The 17694-nt window shown below is 39.7% G+C and overlaps 4 protein-coding genes across 5 annotated transcripts; 3 read left to right on the plus strand and 1 right to left on the minus strand.

Annotated features, from left to right (window-relative positions):
* The first annotated feature begins 150 nt into the window (after positions 1-150).
* Positions 151-3119, plus strand: LOC103375984 (ras-related protein Rab-13). Its single transcript, XM_008306309.1, has 8 exons — positions 151-192; positions 291-411; positions 642-768; positions 885-966; positions 1106-1220; positions 1442-1549; positions 1638-1714; positions 2826-3119. Exons 3-8 carry the CDS (start codon positions 753-755, stop codon positions 2908-2910), a joined length of 483 nt encoding a protein of 160 aa, XP_008304531.1. The 5' UTR covers positions 151-192; positions 291-411; positions 642-752; the 3' UTR covers positions 2911-3119.
* Positions 3120-3324: 205 nt separating this feature from the next.
* Positions 3325-9036, plus strand: cd151 (CD151 molecule). Of its 2 annotated transcripts, XM_008306307.1 has the most exons (9): positions 3325-3444; positions 4468-4552; positions 5044-5235; positions 5915-5989; positions 6341-6361; positions 6684-6788; positions 7004-7159; positions 7246-7332; positions 7463-9036. In XM_008306307.1, exons 2-9 carry the CDS (start codon positions 4469-4471, stop codon positions 7520-7522), a joined length of 780 nt encoding a protein of 259 aa, XP_008304529.1. In that variant the 5' UTR covers positions 3325-3444; position 4468; the 3' UTR covers positions 7523-9036. The 2 variants fall into 2 exon arrangements, with proteins under 2 accessions (XP_008304529.1, XP_008304530.1); XM_008306308.1 differs by lacking the exon at positions 6341-6361 and having other exon boundaries at positions 3327-3444.
* Positions 9037-9385: 349 nt separating this feature from the next.
* gatd1 (glutamine amidotransferase class 1 domain containing 1) lies at positions 9386-11938 on the plus strand. Its single transcript, XM_008306306.1, has 7 exons — positions 9386-9544; positions 9699-9775; positions 10836-10941; positions 11031-11138; positions 11210-11301; positions 11389-11482; positions 11582-11938. Exons 1-7 carry the CDS (start codon positions 9496-9498, stop codon positions 11695-11697), a joined length of 642 nt encoding a protein of 213 aa, XP_008304528.1. The 5' UTR covers positions 9386-9495; the 3' UTR covers positions 11698-11938.
* On the minus strand, positions 11733-17693 carry chid1 (chitinase domain containing 1). Its single transcript, XM_008306305.1, has 12 exons — positions 17278-17693; positions 16963-17106; positions 15602-15734; positions 15441-15485; positions 15226-15332; positions 15078-15139; positions 14891-14980; positions 14688-14789; positions 14413-14562; positions 12809-12889; positions 12666-12708; positions 11733-12568 (listed from the first exon to the last, which is right to left on the minus strand). The coding sequence occupies exons 1-12, from the start codon at positions 17383-17385 to the stop codon at positions 12470-12472; spliced, it is 1164 nt and encodes a 387-aa protein (XP_008304527.1). The 5' UTR covers positions 17386-17693; the 3' UTR covers positions 11733-12469.
* Position 17694: the final 1 nt, after the last annotated feature.

The raw sequence follows: 17694 nt of genomic DNA on the forward strand, positions 1-17694 counted from the left end.
TCCCTGGTTACGTACCACGTCACATCTGCACACTTAATAAGAATCTATTTACATCTATACAATCTTAATGCAACTCATTTCTTCTGCCTCACTCTCCTCGAACACCTTTCAGAATCCAAATCTCACAAAGCCTTTGCAGAAGAGAGGGTCAGTCATAGGTAACTACTTACTGCAAGACAATCCATTGAAAAGGTTTGTATGACCACCTGCGTACATTTTGTCATTTTTGCAGTAATGTGGCAGAAAAGCCACAGAAAGCCACTAATTCTGTGTATTCATTGATTCTGAAGACAGCTGAGCTCTTCTGATGAGTTGGAGCAGGACAAAAACAAAGAGGTGGCAAATTCATCCAAGAGACACCAACAGTCATGTAGAGTCAGGGGTGAAAATGTTGAACAGACCCAGACTCAGGTAGGGTAAATATACACATATGCATCAATATACTCAATTTATCCTTAAATAATCAATTTAACAACAGATGCATCATCAAGTTAGAACAATAAGGATAGTATTCTGAAGCTTTCGTTTTCTATAGATCAGTTACTGAGCACAGATTTGTCTCTTAAATGCATTAAAAAAAAATCTAGTCAAATAATAGACTGATATCAAAATGTTGTCTGGTCCCTTTACCTGCATTTTAGAGCAAAACTATCAGTCCTCAGCGAGTGTTCAAGGTGGTATTTCTGGGTAACTCAGGGGTGGGTAAGAGCTCCTTCATCCAGCACTACTGCACAGGAAGCTTCCACAGTAAAATGAGCACTACGGTCGGTAAGCTTTTCTTTTTTATCATCACAATGATTAACATGTTCCTCAGCATGTATGTAGAATGAGTATTCATGTGTATTCAAGTCAAGTATGAAACCATGGGGCTTCGTTGCTTTTAGGTATAGACTTTCAGATGAAGACTTTAACTGTGGGCTCCACCACCATCACCCTGCAGCTCTGGGACACTGCAGGACAAGAGAGGTCAGATACACCAGTTAAGCTGTACAGTCTTTGAGCAAACTTATGAAATTATGCAGCTTTTTTTGTTTTTTTTGACAAGTCACTTTTTATGGGTGTTACATTTGTTCCTCTAATTCTTCCTACTGATTTTTTTCCCCAGGTTTCGCAGCATCACTGAACAATACTACCGAAAGGCTGATGGCATCTTGGCCATGTATGACATAACTCAGTCTGCCACCTTCACAGCAGTGAGAGGATGGATGGACTCCGTTAAGGTGAGCAGTTACTGTGGATGGTTGGATGTAACAAGAACATGCAAAATCGTCCTAGTTTGAATATGCATGCAGGGTACAAGGGTGCAGCAGTAATCCTAGTAGACACTAGTGGAACTAAAGTCTCAATTTTGATTCTGCTTTTTACTGAACAGTGTTGTAAGATTTCTCCCCACTGGTGTATTTCCATTACATAATGTGTACTTGTTGCGTGTCTGTCCCAGGAGAAGATGTGTGAAGGTGCCGTACTGATGCTGCTGGGGAACAAGCAGGACTTAACAGAGAGTCACAGCAGGCAAGTGTCAACAGGAGCTGGGCGGAGGCTGGCCGAGGTAAGGAGCATTTGAATGTCCAAACACATTTCTGCAGTGATTTACACAACAATCAAATAAAACCTTTTTTTCTTCCTGGTTTCTACAGCAGCACCAGGCTTTGTTTTACGAGTGCAGTGCCAAGACTGGATGTAATATGGAGGAGCTGATGACTCATCTGGCTGGGTAAGGCATCACATTTTTTTTATTGTATGCTATTTTTTTTACTGGATAGCCTTCATGTTAGTCAGATCCTGCAGAATGTCTGTCAGCAGGGTTTTACTGCAGATTTGCTGTTTTATAAGTAAACTCAAATAAGAAACAGTTCTGTTTAAAGTTAGAACAATTCGTTGTTATTTAAACTTTTAGAGAGTTGTTGTGGTTGAGTCTAGTTTATTGTTTTACAGCAGTTGTGTTTTTTCATGCACCACAATTAAGGTGATGTTTTCAAGTGCTACAGATGTTTTGTCTGACAAACAGTGAAAACCTAAAGATATTCAGTTTGAAAAGTTAAACCAGAAAAAAACAGCCTTTTAATTCAGTTTAATTTAGTTTTATATATAGCAGGGATATGCTCCAGCCCCTGCCCCCCGCGACCCTAGTGAGGATTAAGCGGTGTATAGATAATGGATGGATATATATAGCACCAAATCATAACTTAAATTACAATTCCTCACATTTGTTAAGCTGGAGCCATTTGTATTACTGGATGAATTGTTTGAATTAATATCAGTTATCAAGATTGGTATGAATTAATTTACTGTCAATGGACTAAATAAAACTGTAACTAAATCATTTTGATTCAATATTTCTTTTTTTTTTTTTTATTTCGAACCAAAAATTTTAAGCAAAAGTCAACATTTGATACACAAAATCAGAGTTTCAGAGTTCAAAAAAGGTTTTGGAAGAAGTTCTATGTCAATAATAACTGAAATATTGACACTTTCACAGTGTCTCATCAGAATATTTAAGCACATTACACAACATACAATGGCAATACATTCTCAACAGAAATCATAAAACATGATTACATTGCTTTTAATCGGTCTCAATAGCAGCATAGCGTTTGATTACATCATCCTTTATCATTTGTTTAAATTTCCCTATTGCCCATGTTTTTATGTTCTCACTGCAGCTGTTCCATAACTGAACCCTTCTTTCTCATATTAAACTGGCAACTGAGCGTGTATTATATTTGTCAGAAACCTGAGATAAAGACGGATCAGCTTGCAAACTAAGTGCTCTTCTCAAATGTTGTGGTTTGTTCTGCTTGTTGACTTTTACTTTTCTAATTTAGGATGTTGATTACCCAGCATGATCGACAATGTGTAGATGCACTTTTACTGACTGAGGATGCGACTCAAAGAACTTGCTGTACATAAACAGGAGGTGACAACCTTTTGGAACACTAAAACCTGTCATGAGTCCCGGCTATGGTTCAGTGGAGCGATGTCGTATCCTGTGCCAATTGCTCACTGTAACCGAACACAAACAGTGGAATTTTTCTGGGAACAAGTTTACTGAATTTTACATGTAACGTTTACTGATGTTGTTATGTATGTTTATGTTACATCTAATAAAAGATATTTTTTGATGATTCCTTTCTTGCCATGTCCTTTTTTAAATGTCTGTTAAACTACACTGTTGCCCCCAGTTGAGCTCATGTGCACAAGAAACCAGCTGGGGGCAGAAAAGCTCTCTGTATAGCTTGTGAGGGGGCGAGCTGCCTGCTGTGCCAAAAGAGGACAGGCGCTCAGAGCTTGGGTAGGAGGCTCGGGTCTGACTGTCAACTGAGAACTTTCTCTGTTGCAGTTAGCCTTCAAAGACAGTGGCACATTGACACTGGGGTTAGAGGGATCTGGGAAGACGTTACCCCGATAATCTGCATCCTTCTGGGGCCCAACATCTAAAATCAGGTAGGACTATTTTGGTCTCGGCTAAAAGGGAAAGCAGTTTTTTCCATGACACAATGAGTTAAAAATAACTCAGAATGTGACCATTAGGACATTGTTTTCAGTCATATTAACATGTCAAGCTTGTGTTGCAAGCATGTGCCTACAAGTTTCTATTTTTCATGTGTTTATGATGTTATTTCTATTATCCCTTTGCCTTTTCTTGATTTGTTTAACATTGGAAAAAGAGATACTCACTGGTGAGTAGAAGTTTACCATCACCGTCTCCCATGATGCTCAGGGTCCCAACTTCTCCTAAAATAGAAGCAGAGAAAAGTTCAGTTTAGGTTATAGGAAAAAGACAGCGTTTGACGAATTAATTAAGAGTTAAAAAGTCAGTAACAGTAAATCACTGAAGCGTGAGATGATCAGCTTAAGTTACTGATATGGGGGACATATATATCTGTCTGCTGGATGGCATGTGACACGAGTAGTTAAGTATGTTTTCCCCACAACATATTTGATTTCATCTGTGAGCTCATCCCATTGCTCCGTTGTACCAGCTCGATGCAAGTTGAAAATCCACAACACATTTCAGTCTAACGTGCACGTTAGTCGAATGTAGTAACTGTGAAACCTCCACTGATATGTTGTCAGAAAAGCTCATATGTGCTGCAGCTGTGTTTCAACTCCACCCATTAAATCACCTTTTTACACTAAAGGTGGAACTAAAACAGACTGAAAGAGGAAATTCCTATATGTGGACCGCAACTAACTAGCCTCAATCAGATACGGTGCTAATACAATAAGCCTTAGCATCATGCAAGTATAGAAACAGAAAGCTGTGTGATGATAATCTTAAGTAAAGCATGAGAGCAGTGTTGGGAGGAATGGCTTCCTCTGAGAGCGATTTCACTCTCTAGGGAAAGATTCAGTTGTGCAATCTAATCATCTCCAGAATAAATCTTGGAGTTTTATACTTGCTGATGTTTTCTCCATTTGTGCATCAGCCTATAGACTACTAATGTGTTTGTTTGTTTAACCCAGAATGGAAACTCAACGTGAAAAAACACACACCTGTGGGACAATCTGTCTGAAATATCTACTTCTTCTCTTCAATTTTCTTTTCTTGGTAAGTGCAAAGATTTTCACAGAATTTAGGATGACACAAGCAGCTGTGATGAATATTAACACATAATAATTCACTTAAAGTCGCAACATTCAACCATAGAAATTAATGAGGGTTTTACTGTTTACACTGAATCACTACACAGCTCACACAATTTCTGCTGTTTCTCACGGTCAAACAATAGACTGCTCTTGCTACGGTTAATGTAGAGTCTATACATCAGAGGCAATCTAACTTTTGCTTTCTTTACTTCACAAACTCCAATTTCCTTCAGGCTTTAAGAATAAACTGATCGGTTCTTGTACAACCTTCTCCTAACTATGCACTCAGAGATTTATGTGTATTGGACGATAGCTAAGTTCGATGAGTCTCTTGAGGTTTACGTTGAATGAATGAGGCGTTGTCTTGTTTGCATCACAATCTAAGTTAAAACCGCTAAAAACATAACTGCCTGATGTGAGCATCTGGTTTCTGATAACGGTGCGTTCTGTCAGCTGGCAGGAGGAGTCGTGTTGGTGGTGGGAGTGTGGACTCTGGTGGAAAAGAGCGACTACATCAGTTTACTGAATTCCAGCTTCTACTCCGTCTCAGCTTACATCCTGATAGCTGCTGGAGTCATTGTGATAATGACCGGGATAATCGGATGCTGTGGCACTCTGAAGGAGATGAAGAGTCTTTTGATTGTGGTAAAGTGATCTGCCCTGCAAAACACAGCCTGCAAAACAATTTTTTATTTGTGCCTTGGTTGTTCCACTTCATTGCACCAAAGCTCAACGCCCCCTATTTATTTGTGTCAAATCAGAAACCAAGACACGTTGAAGTTCCTGTTTATACACACACACACACACACACCGCCTCATCTGAGTCGTGTATTGAAAGTTAATCCTTGGTGACCTTCTGTCTCGTCTGCCTACATTCAGTGCAGCTCATTATGTCAGACGTGCCTGTCAGATATAACAGACAAAGTCATGCAGAGTGTGTCTTTAAGAGTTTAGATTTAGCACGTGGCTCATGCCAGAGGAATGACGGGCATCACAAGCGGGCTGCTTAGACTGAAGAGTGTGAGAGAGACAAACACACAGTCAAAGGACATCATTCAAACCTGCACAGGCTCTGTGACGTGACGTCTATTTCCATATTCCCCACAAACTTTGCAATGGATAACTTCCTTTGCCACAGTTTCACCACTTATTCTTTGGAGTATTACTTGTTTTTTTGTTTTTTTTCCCGTCATGCACACGTATCTGCACTGCTAACATTTAGAGTTTCACTGAATGCCACATTTTAGCAGAAATAAGCACAGAAACAATATGAAAATGTTTTTCAGCTCAAGTGTATTCATTATTTCTTGTCTCTCCTCTGCAGTATTTGATCTTGTTGCTTTGTGTTTTCCTGCTGGAACTCATTGCTGGTGTCCTGGCCTACATTACCTACCAAGACGTGAGGTTTTACCTTCTATTTGGATGTGTTTGTTTACATCTGACCAAATCATGTAGTGACTAATATCAGTCCAATCTATCACTTTCAATATGAATATGAGATTACGAAGCTAGCATTTTTTTTCTTTTAGTTAGTGCTTTGTGTCATTCCATAATCCTTTCATGTGTTTTCAAATGCCATTCACTCTTTTCCAGCATTTCTATTTAAAATCTAACACCCATGCAATACCTCAGTTGCTGCGCCCTGTTGTGAAATCTGCTCCGCATGCCTTTCTGCGCGTGTTCTTCATTTGTCCTGTTTTTCCATCTTTCTTACACCTCTCTTTCTTCCCCCCTCCTTTTCCTGCTCCAGTGTTTCCCTTTCTGCTACCAGGTAATCTGCTGCCATAGTCTTTCTATTTCATATAAATCTGTTCCTCTAACAGGCTGATATAAGTTGGTTTTGTCTTCAGTCGAGCAACAAAAGCTATTTTTATTTGCAAATTCATGCGAAGAATGTTCCTGTGAATCAGGGAGTGAGGTCAGAGAATCTGTGCTCATATAATTTGAGTTATGTGTGGGCATTGCACAGGTAGACTGGAATGTTACAGGGGTGGAGAGAAACCTGACCAGTGGCTATTTTTATTGATGGGAGGGGATTTGTGGGTGACAGGTTTTTTTTCTTCCTGCACTAAAGTGCTTCTCCTGTCTCACAGCTGGATGAGGAGCTCAGACAAAACCTGAAGGGGACCATGCAGCAAAAGTACAAGCAGGCAGGAGAGGAGAGCGTCACGGATGCTGTGGACAAACTGCATCAGCAGGTGGGAAAGGATGATACTGATTTTAAAGGCAGGAAATGGCTCACATTAAAAAAGGGTAACACCACTTTGGGAAGAAGCTCAAGTTTGATGATAAATTTGAAAAACCAGTCCCTTTAGTCTGCATCATAATTTGATTGATGATGGAATTCTGTTCTCGGTACAGCTCCTCATTTGTTTTCTTTACATTGTTTCGACCTAAAATTCCTTTCTCTCAGTTCAAGTGTTGCGGTAGTCACAACTCCTCAGACTGGATGGACAATGCGTGGATCCAGTCACCCGAAAACGATCGGGTGGTTCCTGACAGCTGCTGTAAAAGTCCCAGTGAACTGTGCGGCATCAGGGACCATCCGTCCAACATCTACAAGGTGGAGGTGGGGAGAGCTCTTTACTGTCTCTGTAGACCTAAATGTTACAGTATACCAAGATTTGAATTTCTTTTCTTTTCTCGTGCTACCAGGGAGGCTGCATCATGAAATTAGAAGAATTCATCCTGAGTCAGTTGTATATTCTCAGTGCAGTGGGTATTGGGATTGCATTTTTACAGGTAAATCACTGAGCATAATATCAACATCTATTTCAATGTTGTGCAAAATGCGAGTAACTGAGCTCTGAGTAATAGTTCTGTTTGTGTGCAGTGCGGAACTAACAAGTTCCTCGTGTCTGTTTTCTTTCAGCTTGTGGGGATGATGTTCACTTGCTGCCTTTATCGGAATTTGGAAGAAGATCCGTACTGATTTTAGACATAATTTAACACATTATGAACTGTACAATGTTCCCTTCGATGTTGTAAAACCCAAAATTATTTCCACAGGCCTGTGATTTTCAGAATACACACATTAGAGACTCTGTAATGCTGCTGGACAGCACTGTTCTTTTTCCATTGCATGGGTTAATGTATCCTCCATTTTATATTACAGACAATGATATGTGGATCACCTTGCAACCAAAAACACATTTAAAGTAGACGACAAATATGAACTTGTTGTGGTTCCTTTTGCAATCAGTGTTAGTTTCGTGTGTCACTTTACACAAAACCATTCAAATCTGAAAAAATCCTACACTTCCCCCCACAGAATTAGCTTGTTTTTTTTAATGTACAATAACTACAGTATATTTATTGACGCTGCACAATACTTTACTTTCATTCTATGAATATTTTCTGAGTTACAGACTCTTGAAGTGCAAAGGAAAACACATTTGAGCTCTGTTAAAAGCTGCTAGTTTTGCTATAATTAAACCAATTTGAACTTTATTATCATGGGATCCATTAAAGTTTCAACAGCAAAACTGCAGCAGTTTATGACATAGAGTGATAGAAACAAGTACTGGAAACCTGAATGTGCACTCTGTTTTCTGATGAGTCACAGGAGAAAACTATAAAAGTGCATTTTCTATTTGGACGGGTGGTTGGTCGACATATGAGAGGTCTCATTTTTACCTACATTTTGAGATCAGGCCATGTTCATGGCATTGGGCTTCTGTGTCAAAAATAAAGTTCTAATATAGGAATATTTTGACACTTGTGAATTGCAAAATTTGGGTTCTTTGAAATAATTAAAATCATGATCATTCCCACATAATAATTTTCAGGCCCCTAGAAAAGACAAGTATGGATACCAAGATTACACATCATCAGGCTTCAATATGGTGATGGATATAAGCTGATAGTACAAACTAACAGAACAAGAACTGAACACCATCAGAGTAGAGTTTCAAAGCATTTCAAACAAGCACTTAACTTGTTTGATCACTGTGATTTGTCCAAAGTATTCTATGAAACATGTAAACACAAATGCTGTTTCTCCTTTTAACAGCCATAAGCTACTGTCACAAGTGTTAAAATATGACTATGTTGGAAAATTTATTTGACATTTGGCATTTTGATACCAGGCTAAAAGATGAGTCTGGTATCAAAATGTTGCCCCTAACGAATGCTGTTACTTGTATAAACCAACCACATATCCCATGTGGTGATATCATCCTTGAGAGGTTACCCAAAATGAACTTTTAAAAAATTCTCTCCAGTAAAGATCAGAAGATCAGAGAAGAGATAACACATTCAGGGTACCTACCGGTGCTTTTTCTATTACTCTATGTAATAGACAATAAACTGGTACAGTTTTTACATTTAGATTCTGACACCTGCAGTGGACATAAAGTTGACTTTGCTACATTTTAGGTGTTTTTCATCCCAGAAAAGTTCATGTGTCTAACCTCCGCTCAAGCTATGGGGGCTCAAAAATGGTGGGAAAAAACAACACTATTTAAAAAGTAAAGAATTTTGACCCACCCCATTGTACCTGAACAACATGCACTTCAGAAAATAGTATGACAGTACACTAAAGTTATTGTGCATAAAAAATATGAACTGATCCTGAGGGAGTCATGTAGGAGGCACTGATTTATTATTTTTCAATAATTGGCCCTTATTGCTTATTCTTTTTTTTCATGACGCACACAACAATTACCAAATATTTCATTTTAAAACGAATATAGAAAATATTTTTCTTTTTTTGTTTTACAAATAAAAGTTGCTTTGCATTTATTATTTCTCTGAATTTGTTTTTTCCAAAGGTTTTTCACTTTTATGTTGAAACGACCTGGGCGGAGGTTGTTGTCAGCTGACAGGACTTCTTCCTTTCGTATTTCTTTTGCATCGTTTCTCCCACAAACATTTCCTAAATAATTTCAAGCACACGTTAATGAAATGTCTGCGAAACCAACCTGTTTAATAGTGGCGAGTGCTTCTCCTCAAGGTGGGTCCGTTAGTTTGTAGTTTGAATGAGTTTTCTATCAGTGACAGTCCAGTTGTTGTTCATGCTCACACAGCATCACCTGCTACAGCTAGCTACACACATGTACACTCTGCTCTTTTCAGACGTTTAAACTGACATGTTTTTGGTCATTCAGGGGTGTCAGCAAAATCTTTCCATCAGTGCTTCAATCTCTGCAGCTCAGCGTTTAACCTCCAGACAGCCACACCTGGGGTAAGACTGTCTCTGCATGAAAACTAGCAGCTAGCTAGCTAGCGTCAACTTCCCTATCTGACGTAATCACGTTACTGCGTCAGGCGGTTACGCACTGGTGTCCATGGCAACTGCAAAGGAAATTTTATTTTATTCTTTTTTTTTTCTAATGTAACCATGTTTTCCTAAAGCTTTCATCAGAATTATTTGCTATTATTTATCACCAGAATATCACTATAAAGTATATTTTTACTGAAAGTGTAAAGGAGGGCTCACATTTACACTTCAGAGGAGTTGCCACTGTGGAAATCATTTTTCCATAAATACTAAAAAGAATATTTTTTAAAATCCAAGTTGAATCCTTCGTTTTTCTTGTTTTGAAATAAGTTTTTTTTTTCAAATCATATTGTGAGTGTTTTGACACATTGCAGTATGAGTTCTGATTTTACTGGAATTAAATAATTGGATTTCTTTTTCATCAAGAAATTATATAAATGATAATGCTGCTGTCTGCACCAAACAAGCTTAATCCCTATTGTCTGGAGATTGTGATTTATAAGTCAGGGAATCTCTATCCCCACAGTACTCCATGTAAAACAATGTGTTGTGACACATTTTACCTTTTAGCAAAATGTTCCTGTTCCTTCGATTTGGTTATTGCACTCACCCATACTGCAATTTTGATGATATTTTTGATTAATTGTTCAGCCACAAACAAAATCACCTTTTTTTGGCAGAGCATCCAAGATTATTTGAGCCCTGGACTGAAAATGTTTACCAGTAGTATAACCAGCATTTATTATTATCCTACTATCTGAAGAATATGTAAAAGAAGGTTGAATAATCAAGCTGTATTTGTAGTAATAGTCCTGGAATACAGGCTCAAACTGTAAGAAAACTCTATTTCAAACACTGGATTTATCATTAGTAAACTTTTGATCTGTGAGATCATTTTAAGATGCAACCAAATTCTTGAAAACATTAAATATTAAAGCTTTTTTCCTGGTCAAGTCAACACAATGTAACCTCAGCACTTGATATGTTACTCAGAGGTGGTGCTTAGCGTCTCTTTGAATTGCAGGGGAAGCCAATAGACTTTATTGGAGTCGACGAAAGCACAGCAAGATGGGTGCAGGACTTCAATGTGAAACCCTACGCAACACCAGCCAAACTTGAATCTATAGATGGTGAGAATATTCATTTCATGGTAATTGGCTGTTCTCACATCTGCTGCTGGTGGGACTCTGCTCAGTTATGTCATGACGACCCTTTCAAGGTGCCCGATACCAGGCGCTGCTCATCCCGGACTGCCCTGGAGCGCTGAACGACCTGGCACACAGCGGCTCTCTGCACCGCATTCTCACGCAATTCATCTCGCAACAAAGTGAGTCTAATTTTAAAATCTGCATGTCTTTTGTAACAACTTGATTCACGCTGGTTTTTATCTCTGTGCAGAGCCTGTGTGTGCAGTGGGACAGGGAGTGTCAGCGCTGTGTTGTGCCACTGAAGGACAGAGATGGATTTTCAGTGGCTACAGCTTAACAGGGGTTAGTGATCTTAGGACACACGAGATAAAAAATACCTGAAAGTGTTTATCCAGTTGCCATGTTTTCACTATCTGTTTTTCTTAAAAGCCATCAGTGTTTGAACTGGTGCGGAGACCTGACTTTGCCAACCTGCCCTTGATTGTAGAAGACTTTGTAAAAGACAGCGGTGGATCATACACCGGTGAGCCCACCTGCAGAGCACAGACACTAAATTAACAGAGTAAAACACTTGTTCATCATCTCTAAAAACCATTTCATGTTCATCTCTGTTTTTTTCCAGCAAGTCAAGAAGACGCCCTGCACATAGTCGTAGACAGACATCTAATAACTGGACAGAATATGCAGTCGACCTCACTTGCTGTAAATAATCTAATCCTGCTCTGTACTGCCAAATAAAAATAACAGGTAAAAACGACACCCGGAGCACTCAATTTCAACAGCTTGGTTGTCCCACATTTATATTCATGTAAGTAAACAAACACTTATCTTGAACAAACATTGGAAGATGCTGGGTCAGAGCAGATGTTTGGCAAAACTGCAAATACAACTTCATTACTTGTCAATGTTGTTATTATAAAACTAAGAAAAGCCACACAATTTAATGTCTTGATTTGAATATTAAAAAAAAATGAGCAAACTGTGTCAGGAGCAGATGTATTCTTGATGATGGATGAGTCTTTTCAGCGAGCACAGCTGGTTCCGAGAGCAGAGATGATTTCTGGCTTAGTACTGACAAGATGCTGCAGGTATGTATGGCACATGAGCTCCAAAGTCCTTTGAACAACAATGAACCCCTTTCATTTAAAATGTATAAACACCGATGATGATCATGCACCTTTTGTTGTTGAATGCAGATGTGTTGCTGCACTCTGATTGGATTATATATGTTTTTTCACAATGAGAAGAAATACACTGAAGTACCTATCGTTTTCTCCAAGAGCGTTATAAATCAACAAACCTCTGCGTCGTACATTTAGACAAGATTTCTCAACACTTTCATGACTCTCAAACAAGCTGTGTATTAACTAAACCCTGTCAGTGGCTCATTTCAGAGTGCATTTCGATTGCTCAGAGAGAAAAATACAAAAAAAAATAAAAACCTGTATTCACCACCAAGTTCTTTGAAAAAGAAAAATCCAATATCCACAGTCTTCAACAAGTCCGGCTCTCATAGAAGATCATAGAAATAATCAAGTCCTTGTCCCAGTTCCCATAAGGAAATCCCCGTTCCCAGTTCAGTAGCTAAAGCGATCCTCTGGTAGATCGACTGTAAAGTAATTAACACAGTGTTAATCTCAAATCACTGGTAACAAATAGTCATTGTTGCTATCATTACTTTTAACTCATAAAGTCAGGACTTTTACCTTCAGTGATGGATAGTACACCACATGCTTCACGGCATTGTTCCTGACATGAGAGGGAAGGGACAGATGTTGTTAATGGAGGCTCCTGGGAGTTTCAGAATCAAGCCATATGTTGTTGATTCAACGTGTTACTAAATTCGTACCTCTTGTAGCTGAAATAATGCTCTGCAGAATATTCATCCCAGACGAGTTTTGGCCTGTGTTCTCGCAAAATGTCGATGTACCTGCCAGAAATCAGACAAAAGTAGAGCGTTAAAAACCTCTCAATTAGCATTTTGCTTTCTCAATGTAACAGAAAGCTTAGTTTTCTTCCAAAGTCTGAAAAGTTTGGGTTATTTCACAGAGAATATGTATGTGTTGCTTTTGGTTCAATGAGGGGAGGGCTTCATTGGAAACAGGTGATGTCACATACTTCTGTGCAACAACAAGAGTTTAGCAACATTGGAGTGAATACCTGATAACAGCTGTGGAGTTGTTGCCTGATCAGTGTCACTCAAACCTAATGAAACCACACCCCGCGCAAACATTTTTCCCTCCGCCAAACTTGAACTTTGAGTATTGTCGAACTGGTCTTGAATATTTTATGTTGAAGAGAAAATCCTTAAAGGGCAATCCACTGATTTACGACTGTAAAAAAAGGCTTTTGTTCCTGCAGAGGCAGCTTTGTGAAATGCTATAAATTACAAGTCACATGAGCATCCATTGGGTTTAAAGGCTACAAGTTTGAAAATGTAAAAAAATACGCATGTGTGGCGAGTTAGAAAAATGTGAATGGACCAGACCCCTGTAGCCTGTTCCTCACTTACAGCCCACATTGAGGAACCACATCAAGGATTAGCTGCTACGAGCATAACACACCTCAGACTATGCGGGCACTGGAGCTGCATTATGGGTGATGTGGGAATCAAGTTTTGACAACAAGAAAGGTGTATTGAGTGAAAAGACTTTGGCCCCTGGTCTCACACAACCAGATCTATCGCCACAGAATGGTGTCGTTGCTGTAGAATGGTCTGGCTGTACCTCATTATCATCCTGCGACAGGGAGGGAACAAAACCTTTGTTGTGTTTGTGACTGGTTTAAAGAACATCATCAAAAGAACCAAGCAGGCCTGCCTTGTTGTGTCATATCTTCAGCAAACTTACTGTTTTCAGCTTATAGGTTGCTGCTAACAAGCTGTAGTGTACCATAGCTGAGGGGCTTTTTAAAACAACAACATGAAGACGGTGAAAGGGGAGAGAAACCGAGTGAAATGTTCAGTGGAAATGACAGGTTTATACCCAAAATCAGCACAATGAGTCAGAATATTCTTAACATAGTGCACAGCATTTACTGCCTGCTTTTTCTTTCAAATTCTGAGTAGAAAAATGTTTTCTTTTATAGTCCCTTCAAGGACAAATCATTGGAACAAAAAAAAAATGTGCCTGTGGCATGTATCCTAAAATGCAACTGAGGGCCAAAATGACCACAGAGCATCTACACACAAGTCAGGGATGACGCAAAATGCAATACGTGTCAAAAATCTCAATCTGCTGCCCACTATGAAGTAAACTACTGATTGTCTGTTATGTAGGAATGCGTGAAGAAGACATCTCTGATTCTGCAGCATTCATTTCAAACATTTTTTGTAAGTCTTAACAATGTTGTCGGAGGGTAATGCTGAATTCATGAAACAAAGATTCAAACAAATGAAACCTTAGCTGCTAAAATGTAGAAAATATTCCCTCAGTAGTCACAGTATTATCTTACCTTCCCCCAAGGATCGGTTCTGTTCCTTGGCTTGCAAAATCAATGCCATACAAATTGAGACCAAGTAAGATCTTTTGCCTCCACTGGGTGTTTGGTGCAAGCTGGAGAATACAGTCTCTCACCCAGGGCAGGGGAGAGCTCGGGCCTGGTCTGTTGAAAAACAACACAAGTCAGAATATCATCTTCCTTTCTGCTGTGAATCTTCCTGTAGCTGTGAGTCAACGTTTCCATTTCTATCAGAAATATATGGACGTCACTTGTGCCTGTGCACTCACCTGGAACCGCTGGAGTAGTCGTATGTCATGAGGCTGAATCCATCGACGACAGGAGCCAACTGCTCAAACTCCTCCCTGCCAAACATACCCGGCTGCCCCGTACTGACAAATGTGAAAATGAAAAGAATTGTTCAGTATCAGTCACATTGATTTTTTTTTTTTTAAGCATTTACAGCTGCAGAATACAAAAGTGCTTCATTCACCTTGTCACAGCAGGTGGAATAACAAGAATGCAGTCCAATCTTTTAGCTTTCAAAGTCTCACACATGTGTTTTACTAAATGGACCAGTTCCCTGAAAGGAAAAGAGGACAAATATTTGTTTACTAAATCATCTCAGCCAAAAAAAGAAATAGAGTGTTCAATACTGGTCTGTCGATAGAAGAACCCACTTTCTTTTGTTGCCTCCCAGCTGGCTCCACAGCTCAAAGGTGAAGCCATCGAAACCCTCAGTCTGCAAGGCCACAGTATTCACATTAGATGGACAGGGAACAAGCACAACTCTGTTTCAAGGGAATTAAAGAGAAACGGCTGAATTACCTTTGCAACATCCACCAGCTCACCGCCCAGCTCCTCAATTTCATCCTCACTTCCCAGCACACTCATATAGTCCTGGTAGGACCAACCATCAAACAACAGCCGAGGCACTGAAGGTCAAAAATGAAAAAAATGAATCAACTCTTCCATCTGAACTGACACACATTAACAGATGTGAATTTTCTTGTGGCCAGTGAGGGAGGAAGACATCGACTCACCCATCCTGACTTTTTTGTTAGACTTGCGTACAGCCTTGACCCAGCCTGAAAAGACAAAAAGATCATTTCAACTGATGCACATTAGTCATTGACACTTTCAATAGGTGATAAAATGAACTAAAGAAGTCCAACCTGACTTGTCAGTGATGTGGATCACTTACCTGGGTCGTGATCGTGGAGTCCCGTAACATCAAACGTTTCAGGTCCTCGTCGGCGAAGCTGAAGCCACACCGGAGACACTGATGTTAGTTTGGAGCCAAACATCTTGGCAACGTCATAGCCGTGGGAATTCCACTGCAGGAAGGAAAAATTCAGATACTAGGGGTCATCCAATGTGGTTTTTGCAGGACAAATATCAAATATTTGTCATCAAGAAGACCGATACTTGGAACTCATGCACACCTGAGGTAAAAATAAAATCTTGGCATCAAAATTTACACAACAAACTCCAACAAATAACTTTGTTTAAATGTCTTTGTTTTTTTATTCAGGATACCACAAAACTTCACTTCTTTTTTCTCAATACTTTCATTTCCTGTCCATTCAACAGCAGAGTGTTTCCTCTTGTGAACAATCAAACACACCAAATTTAGAAAGACTGTTTCACACATACAGGGCCCAAAGTAAAAACTAAATGCAACAAAAGTGAATATATGTTTATGTCAAGGAGAACTTTTCAACATTTATCCTTCAGTGTTTCAGGGCTGCAACATAAACCCAATCAGACAGTGCTGTGGACAGGATATTGCTCAAGACTACAGAGCGATGGTAGAGAGAGAGGCGGATGTATAAAAGCTAAAGCAGCGCCTTTTTTAAATTATTTATTTCATTCAGAAATCAATTTAAAAAGAAAACAATAATAAGAAAAATACAAAAGGCCTGACAATTGGCCAGGCTGCTAACTGATTGACCCCTACTCAAAACAGACACATGAAACGTTAGAGAACATCCTGCTACTGCCGTCATCCCTCCTCTCCACACTACGCTAGAAATGTTACCGTCCTCCAGAGTGAGCACTGGGGGGCACTGAATAATTTTAAGGTGGTAACTAATGATTACTGTCATGCCAAACTGCTGATCACTATTATTCAAATTATTATATTATTGTTAGTAGTAGTATTCTTAGTCATTGTTTGTTCCTTCAAACCTCAGTAAACAGTGAAGAGACGCCCATCATAAAATCTCAGAGCCCAAAATGTTTTGTTCAATAGCCAGCCTGTTACTAACAGATTTTAAATTTGCCATCGTACCTGACAAGAAAAAGCATCAAACTGAAAAACCTGGAGCATTTTCTGTTAATTGTATGATATTACCTCTATGCAAACACACATTAGCAGCTGCCTGCTTCATTTAACAACCTCAAACTCAGGAAGCCAAGTGACCTTTCCAATGCATTTTGCAGACTTAGAGGAAGCTGAACTTATCTTTTACAGTGTTGTGATAACAGTGTCTTATCAAAAGCTGAATAACAGCAGCAGCAGGACAGACTGGAGACATGTTGGTGAGTGGATTCCAGACTTACAGGTGTGACATATCCAAGCACTGGACCTTGAAATGTTTTCTTAATGTGGACACAGTGCCTCTTCTCCTCCTTCACTATGTCCTTCCAGTGCAGGTCTGACAGCACCAGGCCTCTGTCCAGCACCGACTGCTCAGCTGGAGATGTCTAACCAGAGAGAGCAAACAGAAACAGTGACAGATAACCATCAGCCTGGCAGGACACATGCAGGATAGGGGGCCTCTCCCTGAGTCTGGATATTTCAGGTAAGTCCAGTGACATACCAGGAAAACTACATGACAACACAGCTCTCACCCATCCAAAGGTGAAGTTACTCACCTCAGCTTCAGCTTTGTGCGACTTCTTTGCATCAGTTTTTGAAAGTGTGCCACCGACCAGCCAGCAGCACGAGAAGAAGACATGCAGCAACACCAGCGTCGTTCTCATTTCCAAAAAAATAAAAGAGCAGCAAAATAAAAATAAAAAAATAATTTAAAAAAAAGGGGCTCTCTCAGGTGTGCAGGTTTGCGGTGCAGTCGCTTCCTTCCTGACTGAGCTGAGGCACATTAAACAGCAGCATGTCCGCCTTCAGGTCCGACAACACGCACAGCGACGACTCGGTTCATGCCGCTGCAACACACACACACACACAACCTGGAATTACGGTAAAGTCTCCTGACTGTCGCTCGGTTGGTGCCCGTTTGACTGAAAAACTCAGATCAACGTGTTTCTGAGCGTCAACGAACCCGGTAACGT

Source organism: Stegastes partitus, unplaced genomic scaffold (assembly GCF_000690725.1).
Source record: "Stegastes partitus isolate 25-593 unplaced genomic scaffold, Stegastes_partitus-1.0.2 Scaffold3642, whole genome shotgun sequence".
Taxonomy (NCBI): domain Eukaryota; kingdom Metazoa; phylum Chordata; class Actinopteri; family Pomacentridae; genus Stegastes; species Stegastes partitus.

Coding starts and splice junctions, on each gene's coding strand:
- gatd1 (XM_008306306.1), top strand. CDS start 9,496: ATGTCTGCGAAACCAACCTGTTTAATAGTGGCGAGTGCTTCTCCTCAA. Junction 11,139..11,209: donor GCAATTCATCTCGCAACAAA/GTGAGTCTAATT, acceptor ATCTCTGTGCAG/AGCCTGTGTGTGCAGTGGGA. Junction 11,483..11,581: donor CAGCGGTGGATCATACACCG/GTGAGCCCACCT, acceptor GTTTTTTTCCAG/CAAGTCAAGAAGACGCCCTG.
- chid1 (XM_008306305.1), bottom strand. CDS start 17,385: ATGAGAACGACGCTGGTGTTGCTGCATGTCTTCTTCTCGTGCTGCTGG. Junction 15,140..15,225: donor AGCTGGTGGATGTTGCAAAG/GTAATTCAGCCG, acceptor GTGGCCTTGCAG/ACTGAGGGTTTCGATGGCTT. Junction 12,890..14,412: donor GAACCGATCCTTGGGGGAAG/GTAAGATAATAC, acceptor GATTTCTGGCAG/GTACATCGACATTTTGCGAG.
- cd151 (XM_008306307.1), top strand. CDS start 4,469: ATGGAAACTCAACGTGAAAAAACACACACCTGTGGGACAATCTGTCTG. Junction 5,236..5,914: donor TGAAGAGTCTTTTGATTGTG/GTAAAGTGATCT, acceptor TCTCCTCTGCAG/TATTTGATCTTGTTGCTTTG. Junction 6,789..7,003: donor TGGACAAACTGCATCAGCAG/GTGGGAAAGGAT, acceptor CCTTTCTCTCAG/TTCAAGTGTTGCGGTAGTCA.
- LOC103375984 (XM_008306309.1), top strand. Junction 1,221..1,441: donor GATGGATGGACTCCGTTAAG/GTGAGCAGTTAC, acceptor TGTCTGTCCCAG/GAGAAGATGTGTGAAGGTGC. Junction 1,550..1,637: donor CTGGGCGGAGGCTGGCCGAG/GTAAGGAGCATT, acceptor TGGTTTCTACAG/CAGCACCAGGCTTTGTTTTA.